Source organism: Budorcas taxicolor, chromosome 22 (genome assembly GCF_023091745.1).
Source record: "Budorcas taxicolor isolate Tak-1 chromosome 22, Takin1.1, whole genome shotgun sequence".
NCBI classification, from domain to species: Eukaryota; Metazoa; Chordata; class Mammalia; order Artiodactyla; family Bovidae; genus Budorcas; species Budorcas taxicolor.
The window spans coordinates 56,713,029-56,731,091 of NC_068931.1; the positions used below are offsets into that span (position 1 = coordinate 56,713,029).

At 41.6% G+C, this 18,063-nt stretch overlaps 1 protein-coding gene across 4 annotated transcripts in view; it reads left to right on the forward strand.

Annotated features, from left to right (window-relative positions):
* WDR7 (WD repeat domain 7) overlaps positions 1-18,063 on the forward strand; it is a 352,665-nt gene that overhangs the window by 238,875 nt on the left and 95,727 nt on the right. For 3 of the 4 annotated variants that reach the window (XM_052660291.1, XM_052660292.1, XM_052660293.1), the window contains 4 exons: positions 1,657-1,843; positions 12,790-12,907; positions 14,908-15,057; positions 15,826-15,908. In XM_052660291.1, the coding sequence (XP_052516251.1) occupies positions 1,657-1,843; positions 12,790-12,907; positions 14,908-15,057; positions 15,826-15,908 (538 nt within the window). Of the gene's footprint in view, positions 1-1,656; positions 1,844-12,789; positions 12,908-14,767; positions 14,848-14,907; positions 15,058-15,825; positions 15,909-18,063 lie in introns of those variants that run through there. The other variant, XM_052660295.1, reaches the window with a different exon arrangement.

Consider the following 18,063-nt stretch of genomic DNA (forward strand, 5'->3'; position numbering starts at 1 on the left):
TCTTTAGAACTCCGAAAGAGATTATTGGGAAAAAAAAAAAAAAAACAGACACTTATTAGTAGATTTAGAATTTTTGTGTTAAATAGGTCATTTTCCTCTCTGCTTTTCTTGATGCTTCCCCGAATGGTAGAGACTGCCCTGCCAGAGCTGCTGGGGGTCTTTGCTTTGTGTTGTTAGTCACTAAGTTGTGTCTGACTCTTTGCAACCCCATGGACTATAGCCCGCCACGCTCTTCTGGCCGTGGGATGTCCCAGGCAAGAATACTTGAGTAGGTTGCCATTTCCTTCTCCAGGGGATCTTCCCGACCCAGGAATCGAACCTGTGTCTCCTGCATTGGCAAGTGGACTCTTTACCATGAAGCCAAAAGGGAAACCATCCTTCTATTTACCCCCATTTCAATTCATTCTCCTTTAACAATTGGCTGTAACATAAAAGTGAGCAAATGCTTTTACTTGTTGAGTGCAGTAAATTAAATTTCATATGCTATGTTCTTAATTTTGGAAACAGACAAGTTCAACCTGTTATTCAGAATGAGCCCCGATTGCCCTTCATGGAACACATGCCGATATAGCCCTTGGCAGTACACTGTGTATGGTTTTAATTCATTTAACACTCTGGCCCTTTGCAATAGCTATTATCATCCCCATTTTACAGATAAGGAAACTGAGGTTCACTGAGTATCTTCCTAAGCCTAACCCCCTAGTAAGTTATAAACTGATTAATACTCTGTTGAATCTGAAAACTCTGTTCCCTTTAACCGGTACGCTATACAGTGATATGATTTACAGACTGTTTTGTTTCTTCCCCTCAAAAACAAATACAAAAGCTTCTTCTAAGTTGCAGTTTGTTCTTTGCAGTCCCTGGTGCTTTTTTTGTTTTTCATGTCAAAATGCCTTTGGAAGTAGATGAGCTTTTGCAGCTTAAACACTATCAGGTTTTTATATACAAATGGTTAGCTTGATCTTCAACATAAAGGAGTGCATACTGACTAAAATCCAAATATGTCTTCAGATTTTGAACTAATATTAAGCTATTTTTAAAAGATGTGTAACAAACTTATGTAAAGAATTGACCATGTGCTTGACATCATCTGCTGTCAGTACATGGGAATGTAGAGGCACATACGTGCTTGGCCTCTGTTAGGGAGAGACTTTTAAAAGCTAAACATTCTACTGTCTCCATTTCTGAGTCCTGGTGATAATCATTGCCTGTGATGAGGCATGTTACTGATGAAGCATCATATATAAACTCTGTTAGATGTAGAAGAAAGATGAAGAAATACCATCTTACATTATTTGAAACCATCTCCATTTCACAGAACATTGAGTAGGGAGAAAACTGTTTGGAAGTTTAGACTCACTGATATGTTTTGAAATTATATGTACTTATTTATATATAGTTATTATATAATTACACTTTAGAATTTAGTAGAAAATGTTGTCACTTAACATCTCTTTAAAGAGATAAAGATACTCTCTTTAAAGTACATGGCTAAACAAACTGTAAACTTGAGATCTTTTATAGTCTTACTGTTAAAAACCCCTTTTCAGTTAAAAAAGATAAATCCAAAGTGGTTTATATTTTGAAAATATACTTCAAAGAAAACATCACAAAGAAAATTACTTTATAGCTGTGTCTTTTGTTTTGTAATTTTAGGTAAGGCCCTGACGTTTCTTCTGCTGCAGCCACCAAGCCCTAAGCTTCCTCCACATAGTACCATCCGCAGAACAGCCATTGATCTGATTGGACGTGGTTTCACAGTCTGGGAACCTTACATGGATGTGTCTGCTGTCCTTATGGGGCTTCTCGAACTTTGTGCTGATGCCGAGAAACAACTTGCCAAGTACGTGCTCCGTTTTCAATTCATTTGGCTTCTGTTGATTTTGTTTGGTTTTAGCAGAGGTCATTGATTATAATTTTTTTTATAATTTTTAAATTTATAAAAATAATTTGGGGGGCATTTTTTAAGTGCCAGAAAATAGACCAGTATCTCAATATATGAAATTTTGGAAGTAGACAATGAAAGGGAGATATGTTTGTCATTTTAATACAATTGAGATTTAGCTGTAAGCCAATGAATGATTTATCTGTGACTAGTTTTAAATTTATTTTTATTGCACTTTGACATATTATCAGCTAATAATAGTATAAACATATCATATGTGGAAAATAATACATATATGGTTGCTCAAAATGTTGTACTGATACAATACATGGCCCAGTTGTTGGGGGAATTACTCCTTTGCCCTCACGTTAATTTTTAAACCTACTTTACTGAGGTTTCACCTGCACCCAGTTGACGATCAGCCCTCAGGGGGCTGCAGGGGTCCAGGGAAGCAGGGACGAGAGCAGTGGAAAAGGAATAGGAGCCGAGGCAGTTCCTAAAATAAAACTGAGGCCGGTGTTAGAAGTTAGTATTGACTTGAGAACCCAGCCTCCTGACTCCTGGAGGAAGTCTTTTTTGTTTTGTTTTGATGGTGTAAACCACATAGAATATGAGCTTGACCACTGAGTCCCTCTTAAAGGATACCATTCGGTGGCATTGACCGCACTGACAGTTAAGCCATCATGAGCACTCCCTGGTTCCCAGGTGTGGCCACCCCGATGGAGACTCCAGGTCCATTGAGAAGTCACTTCCCGTTCTCTCCTCCCAGCGGCCCTGACGGTCTTCCGTCTCTGTGAAGCTGCCTGTTGTGGCCGTTTCACATGGACGGAGTTATGTAGTATGTGGGCTTTTGCGTCTGACTCCTTTCACTTAGCATGATGATTCCAAGGTCCGTTCACGTTGCAGCCTCTTTTCAGTACTTCGTTTCTTTGTACGGTCGAGCAACATGCCATTCTGTTGATTTACTGCATTTTACTTCTCTGTCCACTGATGGCCATCTGGGTTGTTTCTACTCTAGTCCACTGTTGTGAATAGAGCTGCTATGAGAATTCACATTCATGTAGATGTATTTGTGTGAACAGCTTCTTTCATTTCTAAGTAGATAACCCGAAAGTGGCATTGCTGGGTCACATGATAGTTCTGTGTATAACCTATTAAGATGAATCACCAAACTGTTCTCCACAGCAGCTACATAGTTTTCTGTGTGTTCCAGCAGCGTGCAAGAGGCCATTTTCTCTCCATCCTCGCCACCACCTGTCTCCCGTTTTTGTTTTGAGTATAGTCATCCTAGTGAGCGGGAAGTCCTAGTGGCGGGAATCTCGCACCCCTGTCTGTCTTGCGACGCCTTTCTCAGTGTACAGGCAGATCTTGTTTTATTGTGCATAGTTTTATTGTGTTCTGCAGATACTGGGTTATTTTGTTGTTGTTTTTTTTCTTTTTACAACTCAAATGTTTGTGCTGACCCTGCATCAAGGAAGTCTTTTGGCACCATTTTTCTAACAGCATTGATCATTCATGACACTTTGTCTTGTTTTGGTAATTCTAGCAGTATTTCAGACTTTTTTTTATTATTGTATTTGTTATGGTTATCTGAAGTCAGTAATCTTTGATGTTATTTTTGTAACTTGTGATCTTTTTAGCAACAATGTGTTTTTAAATTAAGGGATATACATGTTAAGAAATACTTAACAATATTGTGTCCTTAGTAGTCTACAGTGTAGTATAAACATCCTTTTTATGTGATTGCTGAGAAGCTAAAAAATTCACGTGATTCAGTTTATTGTGACGCTCGCTTTACTGCAATGCTCTGAAACGGAACCTACAGTATCTTCTGGGCCTGCTTGTAACTGTTAGCACCTCTTTTGATTTTTTTTTCAGTGAACGACATTTCATTCTTATCATTATTAACCTTTAAAAAAAAAGCTAGAGTTCTCTGCCCTTTTCTCCATGGCTGCCTCTCTCATATCCATGCTTTGGGCCTGTCTCTCTGCTGGCTGCTCTGTGCTCAGAAGCAGACACCAGAGCAGCAGCTGAAGGCTTGACTGGGATGCCGTGACTTTGTCCTCAGGCTGGGCATGCCCATTTCAAAGTCCCGAGATTGCTGAGTCGGGGAAGGGAATTCATTTCAAACCCAAGCAGCCGCCCTCCCCCGTCACATCCTGTCCTACCGCCATGCTTCCTAAGCCTCACCTCTGAGTCTCCTCGCTCAGCGCCCTTCAGCAACTGCTTTCACCTCTCACCTCCGTTCCATCTACAAGCTGGGGCTAATTAAACACCTGCATCGTAAGACTGATGGTAGGTGAGTTCGTATTTGTCAAGTGCTTAGGAGAGCACTTAGCACATATTGAGAGACTGGATGGATGTTGCCATCTGATGTTGGGTGGGGGGTGTGGATGGCGATGCCCTTGTCATTGTCCTGGTGTTCAACAGCTGAAGAGACACTCATTTCTAGAATGATCACTTCCACATAATGGCAACCACGATAATTTCTGAACACAGGAAGCCTGAAGGTTCTTGATTGACTTTAAGGGGAAGGAGGGACAATGAACCCATGAGTTAGCAGTAGTCGTTAAGAGGCAGCTGGTCTTTGTGCAAAGCCTGACACGTATTTTCAATCTTTTACCCTCCCCTTGGCCGCAGCTGTGGTTGACACCTTCATGGAGTCAACACAGTGGCTGCTGTTACCTCAGCTCTCCTGGTTACCTTGCTGCTGCTGCTGCTAAGTCGCTTCAGTCGTGTCCGACTCTGTGCGACCCCATAGACGGCAGCCCATCAGGCTCCCCCGTCCCTGGGATTCTCCAGGCAAGAACACTGGAGTGGGTTGCCATTTCCTTCTCCAATACATTAAAGTGAAAAGTGAAAGTGAAGTCGCTCAGTCGTGTCTGACTCTTCACGACCGCACGGACTACAGCCTACCAGGCTCCTGCGTCCATGGGATTTTCCAGGCAAGAGTACTGGAGTGGGGTGCCATTGCCTTCTCCGCCTGATTACCTTGAGAAGCCTTTAATATTTTTGATTGTCCAAAATTCGCTTCGACAGAATTTTATAGCCTATTTTCAAATCTGGTCCAAACACAATTGCAATGATTATGCAGTCTTGTTTTGTTGCCTGGGAGAAGTGATAGGTTTTTATTTTAGGCTAACGATTTAATATTTTATTTTGTGTTTAAATAAGTTCACACCAAGCTTATATCAGCAAACATAAAGATGTGCTGTGCTTTATCTACATGGAGCATGTCCACAGACACCAATGCTTGGGTTCTCAGCAGGTAATTTAAATCTTGCTTTTACATCGTTTTCTGTCATGAAGGTTAGTATAACTCTCTGCACACTGCTCTGAATAAATGAACGTATCAGCATGTAGCCTTGAGGAGTCCAGCGTAATTTTCATCATGATAAATTGCATAATAAGCAAGAAAATGTTTGTTTATTAATCTATAACAAGATTTAGATTGAAAATGGCCTGTTCCATCCCTGACACCCTTTACAGGCTGCAGAAGGACTGAGATGCAGCGAAGCAGAGCAGTGGGGGTGACTGGGCATCTTCCCCTCCTGGTGCCCACGGGCCGCCCCTCCTGTGCGTGGTTAACTGCACGCATGGTAACAGTGCCTGGCCACTTCGCTCCTGACTGTGATCTTAAGCTTGCTTTATGAAGAAGCCTTTATATTAGTGTTCTCTTTTTAAAAAGAAAAAAAAAAATACAAGAGTGCTTCCCTCTTTATTCCAATTCTTGTGAGTGTATGGAGGGGCTTCCGGGCAGGGCAGCTCACTCAGGCTGCTACCAACATCTGAAGGACACCCGTGACGGGAGAGTTTCTGTCCTTCCCTTGGTCCCCTGCATCAACATCCTCTGTCAGGGAGGACTCCTCTGAGAAGGCTCCTGAAAAGCCACATATGGCTCAAGACGAGTAGAGCATTCTCCCAGAGTTAAGGTGTTTAATTTTGAAGTAGGACTTTAAAATCTTACCTCTTTGGAATCAAAATGAAGCTAGCTGTTTTCGAAGATTTTGCCAAATTGTGCTTATTAACTACGCAAGCGTCTATGGAAGGGACAGTGTTAGGTGCCATGTGTAGTGGAAGGTGTCATGAGACCAAGGCCCTGAGGGCCCTTGTAGTCTTCAAGAAAGAGAGGACCCTACAGGAAGGAGGGGAGTGAACGGTATGGACATTCGGAGCGTGGCTGAGAAATTGTAGCGGGGCACCCAGACAGCACCCAAAGAAGAGTGTCCGCTAAATCTTCATTTCAGTGATTGTGAAAAGAGGAGGGGACAGACGGGAAAGCACGGGTGTGCTCCAGAGAGGCTGACAAGCAGCTCCACAGCAGGAAAGCGAAAGGACACATTCTTTTTTAGCCAATTTTATTCATTAATTTCTCACAGAACTTAAACCCTGGGATGCTCCCATCAAAAACTTGGACATAATTGCCCTCCGCGTCATCTCTAGGGAACAGAATTGGGGTCAAAGAGAGGATTGCTTTTACCTTTTTCTATATTAAAAGACTGTAAAAATGATTACGAAAGATAATGAAACGACTCTCAGAGAGGTGCTTTCTCTTGGCCTCAGTAACACTGTGGTCAGTGGAAAAGGTGAGGTTTCAAACCCAGGTCTCACTGATACCAAAAGCCATGCTCCCACCGCTGTGTCATCTTACATTCGAAACTGTACACCCGGAGAAGTAAAGACCAATGCAGTACTCACCTTAAAACCACCTTAAAACTACCTATGAAAAGGAACTTGGGCTTCCCTGGTGGCGCAGCAGGAAAGAAGCTGCGTGCCAGTGCAGAAGACGTGGGTTGGATCCCTGGGTTGGGAAGATCCCCTGGAGAAGGAAATGGCATTTAATGAAGTCCTAGAATTTTAGGAACAAAACTCTTCTTCAGCAGCATGCAATCTATTGCCCTTAATATTTATTAAGTAAAAGTTAAGTTGTAGAAATTAAACAACTTATCTGAGGTTACACCAGTCCTCTGAGGGCTAAGACCATCACTTACGTCTCCTAGTTCTCATTTTACTGCCCCCGCACCACATGATTATGTCACCCTTGGTTTAATGAGTGATCCGCAGGTCGAATCTTATGAGAGGAATTTCTAAGATTAATAATTACTGGCTTCTTATTCATGACGAACTGTTTAACTGAACGTGGAAGCTGCACCTCATTTAAATCATACGTTGCCCCATCCCTTGCTAACTCTGAAAAAATAGAAACACAGTATTATCTTTTTTATAATCCATGATTATTTAGATCAGCATGGTCATGAACATATGGATAAAATGTTAGAAACAGTAGAAAATCCTACCTTTTTAGATAATAAAGTACAGTGCTGAACTCTGTGATTCTGATTTCAGTTGTTGTAATTCACGTTGCCGACCTTTACTCTGAAGGAGACCAGCAGACCGGGGCCAACCCTGCAGCTGAAAGTGCCAGACTCTCACCTCATACTGCTGTGATGGAGGGGTGTGGATGAACTCCACCAAGCCTGTTGCTTTTCTGTAACATTTACAGTTGCCAGACTTTGAGAAAGAAACATAGAATCACTGGAAACCACACATGCTTTGATAGCATAGATAAGTGCTTTATGTTAGAATGATTCTTTTTGAATGATATGAAATAGAGTTGGAGAAAAAGAACTGACATTTTAACTCAAATCTTGAGCACGTTTTTTAGATTTGAGAGCCGGAGAGTAAAGAACGCACCATACAAACCCTGAGGTGCTTAAGCTTCCATATTTGAATTATTTTTCCTATTCACATGACATTTATTTTTAGTAGAAAGTTTGTAATTAGAGGAAACCACTTATCTAAATCTGCCTGCAATGCGTGAGACCTGGGTTCAAACCCTGGGTTGGAAAGATCTCCTGGAGAAGGGAATGGCAACTCACTCCAGTACTCTTGCCTGGAGAATCCCATGGACAGAGGAGCCTGGCGGGCTACAGTCCATATGGTCACAAAGAGTTGGACATGACTGAGTGACTGTCTCTCTCTCTCACACACGCACATATACACACTTATCTAAATCATGTTGGCATAGATTTTAATCATTGTAAATGTATATATCATATAGGAAGTATGTCTAAAATATAAGTACTTGTTGGAGGAATTACTGCCTTTGAGTTTAGGAAATTAGTGCCACCTGTGACTTATCAGATTCAGGTCCCACATGACAAAGAGGAGTTGCTGACTTCTTACTACATTTAGAACAATTGTTAATACACCTGTTTTACCAGGAAGGGGTAGGAAGGAATTCCCAGATGATACATAATTATGCCTTTACAAAATAATTTTAGTCTTTGTTTTAGAGAGAGAGCATTTTCAGCCCTTGCTGCTGTTTGTCTTAGGTCACTGCCATAACAAAGCGTGTAGATTGGGTTGCTTAAAGAGCAGACATGTAGTTTTCGCAGTCCTGGAGGCTGGGAGATTCAAGAGCAGGATGCTGTAAAGACCTCTGTCCAAGGTCCCTTCTCTTGGCTTCTAGGCGATGCCATCTTGCTGTGTCCTAACATGACTTCTTTGTGGCCAAGATTGGAAGAGAGACAGAGCAAGCGCTCCTGTGTCTCTCCTAAGGGCACTAATCTCATCACAAGGGCCCCACCCTCATGGCCTTATCTGATTATCTCCTTTGAGGCCCAGCTCCATACACTATCATCTTGAGTCCTGAGGCGTCAACATATGAATTTTAGGGAAACACAAGCTTTCGGTCCATAACCAGCGTGACTACGATTTGCAGGTTATTCTATGAAAGTTTAAGTGTTTTTCTCCCTGGAACATTCCCCTACAGCATTCCTTAATTTGATAGATGGGGAAGTCTAACGACTGTAGAAGTGCCATTTAACTGAAGTGGTCTTACATGTAACTTTTAAAAAGTGTTTACCTCCATGGAGTAAGGATTAGAACAGGATTAATGAGCAGTCAGGTAAGGAATGTGCTTGGCCTGAGTGGACTCTTTTTCTATTCATGGTTTTTATCTATAATATCTATCATCTCTGGTATTTCGTATTGGATATATATTCTGAAATGCTGAGTAAAACAGGGAGTGTGGCGTATCATATTTTTCAGAATAAAAACTGAAACCAAGACCCATCCTATAAACCTATATAACAAATGATCTGCATAACAGCCAGACGAGCTGGATCAGGCGAAAAGATGGAGCTCTGTGTTTATACAGATTCCACAATAAGACAGACACCCCCTTTCATTTCAAGCCTCTGATACTATGATCCTTCCTTGTTCAGTTAGAATCTCACATTATAATATATCACACACCCAGCACACTTTTGACTTTCAAGATAACTACATGCAGAATTAGACTGTGTCTGTTGGGACTACCAGATCAATTACTTTGACTTCATTGCCTGGTCAATTCAGTCAAATAACTGGCTTAAGTGATTTTTTTTTTTTTCCTGCTGAATTTACCAGGTAACTTCATTTAGTGCATAGCTATTGAACTACTACTATGACCAAGGGCTGTACTAGGCACATCGGTGGGGAGAAAAGGGGATACACAGGGTTAGAAGGCACGGTCCCAGTCTGTGTATCGGTTCACAATACAAAACTAACTCAGAATGAGAGTCAGTGCTCAGGACCTGGAATAAACAGGTTTTGTCGTTGGTTGTTTTTATTTCTGTAGAGGGTCACTGAGCGCTCTAGCAATTGCAGAATACCACACGGGCTTCCACAGAGTTGAACAGAGCGGACGGAGGAGAGCATGCCAGTGGGGAAAGGGGGTAGTGGAGAAGCGTTAGCAAAGTACTGCGATTGAAAAGGAGTGAGTTTTAGGGACCAGCTTTGAAATTAGTCTGGCCGCGGGAGCATGGGCGTGTGGGTGACAGTGATAAATTAGCGAAACTAGATTATGGAGGGTCTGGAATCTCCAACCGAGGAGTTTAAGATTTTTCTAAGCACCCAGACCCACTGAAGTTTTTAAGCAGGTTAACCATGAAATAAAGCTGGTGCTCTGGGAAGATTACTCCAGCAGTGGTGCACTGGAGACTGTCGATGGAAAAGGCAAGGTTTCTCTTCTTCCCCTGTTGCCTGGGTGACTCCTTTCTGTTATCACGCTCACAACCCGCCCGCTTGTGCTCAGTGGATACCCTGAGGGTCACTGCAGAGCCCTGACCTCAGAGCAATAGCTGCGTTCCCATTCTGAGGTCCTGGCCTCAGACCGCCAAGCACTTAGAACAGGCATCCCTCAAATGCACACACCGTCTCTACCAACTGTTGGGTGGTCCATGGAGGGCAGCGGATGGCACTGTGCTATGTCTCTGGTTAGCTTCGTTCCCTGTTACTCTATAGCTTCTCTTCTTAACTTCATACGTTACCACTTCGCTTCCTGTAAGAAGTTTTCCAGTTTCCCCAAATTCACAAGGTCATTTGCTGAGCAGGAGGAAGGGTGGTGTATGACTAAGCCTTTCACTTGAAACCAGGGACCAGCAGGTTGATCTCGTTCTCTTTGTTTCTATTTCCCTGGTGACAAGAAGCATCTGTTGCAACTGTAATATGTCAGATGCAGGACTAGATGTTTTTGCATCTTGTTAGCTGATTCATTCTTCTCATCAGCCTGGTGAAATCAATATTCTAATATACCCACTTTATAGACACTGTTCTACGATTTGTAGACATTGTTCTGCTGTTTAGTACAGCCGCGCTCTGTTACAACTTTATCTGCACACCAGTGGATATCCATGCATCCCATGTCTTCATTCAGGCTACTGTTGATACAGAATAACACAGAGCGAAGGTCCATGACTTGTATCACTAGAAACCTCTCTCGGGGATGCAGTCTAGCCAGTTATCCTAAACTGCTGAATTTAGCCGTGTTACCAGTCCATTCATACAATTAAGCGCAGTGTTGTCCAGCTGCCCCTCATCTATTTTCTCCAGGGGTTGGCTGTCCTAAAAGATGTTACGCTGTTACCTCGACTCCTCACTGAACTTCCCTGGACCTAAGTTCTGCTTTGTAAACTGCGGGTATCACCACCTTACAGGGATGTGCTGGGCAGGTGCAGAAGGACCTGAGGTAGCACAGGGCAGCTCCGCCTCCACCTTCGGTCCACGGCCAGTTCTTCCTCCTCCTCGCATGCCTCGCCAGCAGGGCCAGGCCACCCTGGAAACAGACACCCCTTCTCCCTGGCTGACTGCTAGGGGGTCTTTCCAGCTTCAACATCCTGTGATTTCATTCAGTTCGGGAAAGCTGATTTAGGTGTGATTAGAATTAGTCCGTTAACATACCACTGTGTCATCAGCACCCACTCATCCACAGTGACGAAACATCCTAGAGTATCTGAAATCAGTTTGGCGTTTGAAGTTTTTTAAACAGCCTGATCGTGATCTGAACTTTGCAATAATTTTGCAAGCAGTCTAGCCCAACACTACTTACATAGTGAACGTTCCTTTTCCTGAATTCTCAATGGCAACGTTCAGTCGGGAAGAGAAACTGCCTTCCTGCGGAGCCCCTCCCTCTGTGCAGCCCCCGTGGGGTCCCCAGGGCCTCAGGGTCGTCTGTGGGGGTGATGCGCCCCCCAGCGGGTCTCTTCTGGTTACTGTTCAGTATATGTGTCTGTTCTCAGCTCACATCTGTCTTTTTTGTGGTAAACATCAAAGGACAGCTCTCCATCGTCCTCTGCTCTGAGTTTCTACTCTGTGTCTGCCCTCAGTTTGGAAAAAGTAAAGACACGTACAATACCAGTCAAAGATTAAAGCGGTGTAACAGCTGCAACAAAATACGCAGAACTTTCTATAATCAATTTGCGTTCTTTTAACAGTGATGGGAATGCCTATGTGATGCCTCTTTATTTTCAACCAAAATTTAATATAATGATTCATTGATTAATTTCAGAGATACTTATAAAGTTCTTACAGATTTTATAGTAACTGTAAGTCAGTTGACACGTGAAGCACAAAAACTTATTTAATTGGAGCAGGACAGATCTTAATATAATTTCGTACATATGTTTAAATATCAATGTTATTTAACTAGAGAGAGAAGCCATTAACAGATCTCTTAATGAGTAACAAAATACACCCTCTGTACAGTTGATGTGTGGAGCATATACCACGTTTTAATGAAAAGTCTTAATACTTTCCACAGTAGTCTATATAAAGTATAATGGAAGCTTTCAAACAGAAAAATATTATTTTTTATGCTTTAGGAGTGGCAAAGAAATACATGGCACTACTATCCTATAAGGAGATAGATTTATTTCATCATGTGCATATTCTTGTATATAGCCTGGACTATATCCCTGTGTCTGTGTATAATGCCATGGGTATGTTCTTTATACAGAGAGAATAAGTGTCTGTCAACGCAGTTTTTTGCAACGATACTGAATAACTATTCGCAGAACACGCTAATTAGTAACTTGATTCTGAGAGTGTTGAATGTGGGGTATACTAGCACAACGGAGGATATATTAATACAAACTAAAAAATAATTTTGTCATTTTCAGTTCTTCTGATAATTTAATGGACAGGAGTGAGTTTTGCTTCCTCTCAGATATAGCCTTAAATACAACCTTTTAACTTGGCCTTATAAGCCAATTATATTTCCTTCAACTTTTTCAAGGAAAAAAAATTAAAAATGCCCTTCGCAATATTCTTTCTTCCCTGACTCTGAGCTCAGTGATATGCATGCGGTGCTGGTTCCCGATAATTTGTTAACAAGGCCTCTTTAACATTTTGGACAGATGCACATACTGCTTTCAATCTTCACGGTTAATTATTCGATTTGGTATTTGATGCCAGAACACCCTGACTTCTAATCGCCGCTCACTGTTGCAAGCCCATTATATTCTAGCTGTTTGAGTGCTCCCATTGACCTTGAGCTGACATTATAAGCTGTGTCTAATCTTTTCAGTCTATATTTCTAATGCTGCTTTTCTCTTTTCTCTTTTTTTCTGATCCCTGTTTAGCATCACAATGGGGCTGCCTTTGAGCCCTGCCGCCGACTCCGCCCGCTCCGCCCGGCATGCCCTCTCCCTCATTGCCACGGCCAGACCACCCGCCTTCATCACCACCATCGCCAAAGAGGTGAGAGCAACTTCTCAGTGGGCTCCGTCTTCTCATTTAGAGGAGTGAGTTCACATTGTCAGCCGAGGCTCCGCGTGCATAGATAATGCTTCCGGTTTGTTCTGGAACAATGCAGATTAGTAATCTAGCACTGGGATGAATGTGTACGTACCTGTGTGCACACACGCTGAATTCCATGGCGGTGCATTTGTTACTTGGGCTTCTGCAGTCATTTCTGTGGTCAAAGTTAATTCGCTTGTAAATATTTGCCAGCAGTTTCTCAATCTGAAATACAGCAGACCTGTTCAAATTAAAATCTATCAAAGGTATCCACGGTATCTACCTGTAATCAAAACTGAACTTATTTAACACTGGCTCTGCAACTGTAAACAAAAATGTAAGTCATAAACTTGCTAATTGTTTTTCCTATGGCATGTCGCAGATAAAGACTTGAATGCCAATTGATTCCCACATTCTTAGTGTTCTAACTAATTGGCTCCATCTAACTGAAAAACTAGTGAAGAACAATGAACCAATTGTAGAGTCTTTCCTGTAGGTCTTAGTAGTAGGAGAGAAGGCAAGGGAGATAGGCTCCTAAATTTTCTTTAAAGGTTTCTTCCATTTCAGCATGAGTAATGTGCAGACTCGGTGTCCGTGGGGCATGGCCTCTGCCTGAGTTCTTTTTCCTGTAGCTATGATGAATTTTTAAAATGCTGAATAAATACCTCTGAGCCTGCCCTGATAACCTACAACCTGTTGGGCCTGTGTCTGCCCCAGAGCCATCCTTAATAGGCGTGCAGCAAAAATTTCTGATGTGAATATAGCTAGAAGGAAATGGCAGCCCACTCCAGTATTCTTGCCGGGAGAATTTCGTGAACAGAGGAGCCTGGCGGGCTACAGTCCATGGGGTTGGAAAGAGTCAGACACGACTGAGCCGCTAACACACACACATAGCTAGAAGGGAGGAAGGTAGGGCCTAGTAGCAGATTGAGTTTCTCTGAGGCAGTGGGACTTTGAATTCACATCTAAAATGGATTTGCAGACTGAGGGGCTGTGTTTTCTAATAGTGTGTAGTGTTACAGTGAGAGTGTATTATGCAGAGATAATAATATTGAATATACTAAATAAGCCTTACATCAGTCCCACCTAGATACAAGTCCTATAAATACCAGCCCTTAAACTGCCTCTTTAAAGAGAATAAGCAAGTATTCTATATTGTGTTTTTGAACTTAATTTTCGCCATTCTCATATGAGTATTTTTAGTTTTTTAAATGTTTTATTTTATACTGGAGTGTAGCCAATTAACAATGTTGTGATACTGCCCTATTATGGACATGGTATCCAGACTGAGGGAGTGTTAGTCAGGAGCGTGTGCTCAGATACTCAGTCACACCTGACTCTTCTGTGACCCCGTGGACGGTAGCCCTCCGGGCTCCTCTGTCCCTGGGATTTTCCCAGCAAGAATACTGGAGTGGGCTGCCATTCCCTCATCGATAAAGAATTCATCTGCCACTGCTGAAGACACAGGTTCCATCCCTGGGTTTGGACGATCCCTGGATAAGGCGTTGGCAACCCACTCCAGTACTCTGGCCTGGGAAATCCCAGGGACAGAGGACCCTGGCAGGTACAGTTCATGGGGCTGCAAAGAGTCGGACACGACTTAGCGACTAAACATCAACAACAATCCCCTAATTGCTAATCAACAACAATCCCCTAATTGCTACCCACCTCAATGCCAAATATACAAAATTCGCAAAACTTCAGTTTGTGTCTTTTTAAAAATGTCGCGATCGGTTAAAGTCTCATATAATACCCAGAAAGTAAAATTCCATTAGGAAATACATACTGAGTACTTACTGTACTAAGTACTTGCTTTTGCAGTTGGAAGTGTTTCCTGACCCACCCGCAAGACGTCTGTTCTTGTTGACATTTCTTTCTACCTAAGTGAAAATAACCCAGCCGCTAGAAATGTGAAGTCTGTGAGGCATCGACCTTACCTACAGCCTGGAAATGTTTTCTAGGTGCACAGACACACTGCTCTCGCCGCAAACACCCAGTCTCAACAGAATATGCACACCACCACTCTTGCCCGAGCGAAAGGGGAGATTCTGAGAGTCATTGAAATTCTTATCGAAAAGATGCCCACAGATGTCGTGGACCTTCTTGTGGAGGTGAGAATACTCTGTTGTGTTTTTTTTCTTCTTTTTAAATATTTATTTAATTGCGCCAGCTCTTAGTTACAGCACATGCGTTCTTTAGTTGCAGCACATGGAATCTGGTCCCCCAACCAGGGATGGGACCCGGACTCCCTGCATTGGGAGCATGGGGTCCTCCTAACCACTGGACGACCAGGGAAGTCCTAAGAGTATTCTGTTTTATATGATACATTCATAGCCTAAATTAAGCATTCTAGGGTAGTAATATAAATCAGCATCTTTATTTCCAGCGCCTCTAAAAGAAAGGTAACTAAAGTGAATGAACTTTTATATAATTTCCGAAGACTTTATTTAAATTTCCTCAAACCTCAAAATGATTGTCCTGTCTGTTTATCATTCACATGAAATTGGTCTGTATTAGAGTAGTTTTTAAAGGTTATAATCTCTTTGGTATCTTTCATTATAAATAGAACATAGAGCGTGCTTGAATAAAAGCTATCTATCCTATATATAAAAATATGAAATGCCTTTCAAGTAAACAAGTCTGGTTTCTTTATTTTACTGTGTGCTCTTTTTAAAAAATGATTTTCACAGATAAGAGAAACGAGAGCCTATTGTATAAAGTAAGTATACTATAATTTTAGTAAATGTACTATAATTTTAAAGTAAATATGAAAATAAAATTATGAGAATTTTCATGCAAATGAGGCCTACGTTAATAATTTAAATTATGGAAAATTATGTATTTGAAACTAATTTTAAATTTGTATCTTTTCTCTAAAGGTTATGGACATCATTATGTACTGCCTCGAAGGATCTTTAGTTAAAAAGAAAGGTCTTCAGGAATGTTTTCCAGCCATCTGCAGGTAAAGAAGCCTTCTATAGCATGCAAAGTAAAAAAAGTTTTAGTAACAAATAATTTTAAACTGTTTTTTGAGCAGGATGAGTTAGTATTTGTGGCCAGTTAGAAACCCTGTTATGAATTAATATCTGCTTACTTTCTAAAACAATTTAATTGGCTTATACTAAGAAAACACAACTATAACAGAACCACTACTTGAAACTGGGTTGTGAAGAGGTTTTTCTCAAAACTGAAAAAAAGGAGTAAGAGATAGCATCTATTAAATATGTCTATTCGTATATCCATTACCCAAATTAGCTTTTATATTACAAAGAGAAGAGTCAGGAAGCTTGAAGAAGATACACTTTTCAGCAACAGAAATCTTCATGCCACCTTTTTCATAGCATATTTTATTTTTAATATAAAAGCAGTATTTGCATGTTCCCCTACTACGCATAGGTGATTTCCCTATGAGAACGAGAGCAGTTAACACTTTTAAAACGGCGTTGCATAGGCGACATATAATTCTAGTCATTTGTGTGTGTGTGCGTGCCGCGTTGTCGCTTTAGGCGTGTCCGACTCTTCCCAACCCTGTGGACCATAGCCTGCCAGGCTCCTCTGTCCGTGGAGTTCTCCAGGCAGGGATACGGAGTGGGTTGCCATGCCCTCCTGCAAGGGATCTTCCCGACCCAGGGACAGAACCCGCATCTCTCACGTCTCCTGCACTGGTAGGCAGGTGCTTTACCATAACGCCCCCTGGGAAGGCCCTTGTCTGTGTGTAGCACTTATCATTAGGAAATGATTTTTTTTTAATGTCAAAATGTAATAGCATGTTTATTTTTCTTTTAAAGTAGTTTTTGGTTCTCAAAATGTTTATAGCTTGAGATACACTTTTGTTAAAATTCTTTTTTAACCTCCATGTGTTCAGTAGAAATAGTGTTAATGTCTGTTGAAGTTGTTTTAGCAGTTGTTTTTGTGGAAAACAGAACAACCAGTTAGGCATAGTTACGTTACATTTTCCTTTTTAAGATAAGCGCAGTGATATCCTTACTGAACGTTTGTTCAGTTCAGTGAGTGTATCGCACTGGAAAGCCTTGACTTTGCAGTGGCGTTATGCAGTGCACCGTTATGCCTTTTGTATTTCCTGGCATTTCAGCAAATGTTTGCTGAATTAATTGTACTCTGCATCCTCCCATATCTTCCCTCGTATTTACAATAGATTTTATATCCTAGTCTCTTCATTTTGCTGTTTGTGATATATGCCACCAGAGGGTAAGTCACGAACACACGGAAAAAGTGTACCTAATATGCATGTTGTCCAGAGGCATATTTTCTTGGGATATAGATCAGGCATGTTAGAATACAGTAATTTTGTAACATCATGCCACATTTAATTCTGGTTTTTGTTCTTTTTATTGAAAGTTATATATATTAAATCTTTTTTGTATAATTAATTGATGTTAAAAATACGTGTAGCTGTTACGTTCCCAGTCAACTGTTCTCTAAGGAAACGTCTAAGCTAAAAATGGACATTTATCTGTCACTTAGTGGAAGCAAGGAAGCAGTTTTATTGGGAATTATCTTATTGAAGGTTAGCAAAGCGTTCCTTATAGCACCAGTGTCTGCTGTGAAAATAAGCCTCCTGGAGCTAAGTCAAGGAAATCCTTCAGCGTTTAAAGGGCCTGTCTCTTCCCTTGCGGGAAGTCTGCCTCCTCCGGCATCCTCAGTTGCTCAAGTCCCTTTCGTTTCTGCCAGTCCGCTTTTCTTTGCAGTTGTTTAATCACTGGAGAGGAAGGTTTCTGCCTGAATGCTAAAGAAATGTATATAAGCTGAACGTTAATTTTTTTTTTCTGATTTGGCTGAAAGCAATTGTATTTTATTAATTTGATACCATTTATTGAACACCTACTGTGTATCAGGTGCTAACTAGGCCCTGGGAATACAATGAGGAATGAGATGTTGTCCTCAAGGAGCACAGGGTCTAATAGGGCAGGTAGTTAAAAGAGTAATAAGGCCAGGGGTGGGTGCTGTGTTGTATGCTGGAGGAGAATTCCATACCGGGGCAGGGTCAGGCAGCAAAGGCAGTGCTTAACTCTGGATATGGGGGTCTTTCAAAGTTCACAAAGAAGAGGCAGAGTAAGAACAATAACCATAAGGGAGTCTTACAAAGTTCCACAAAG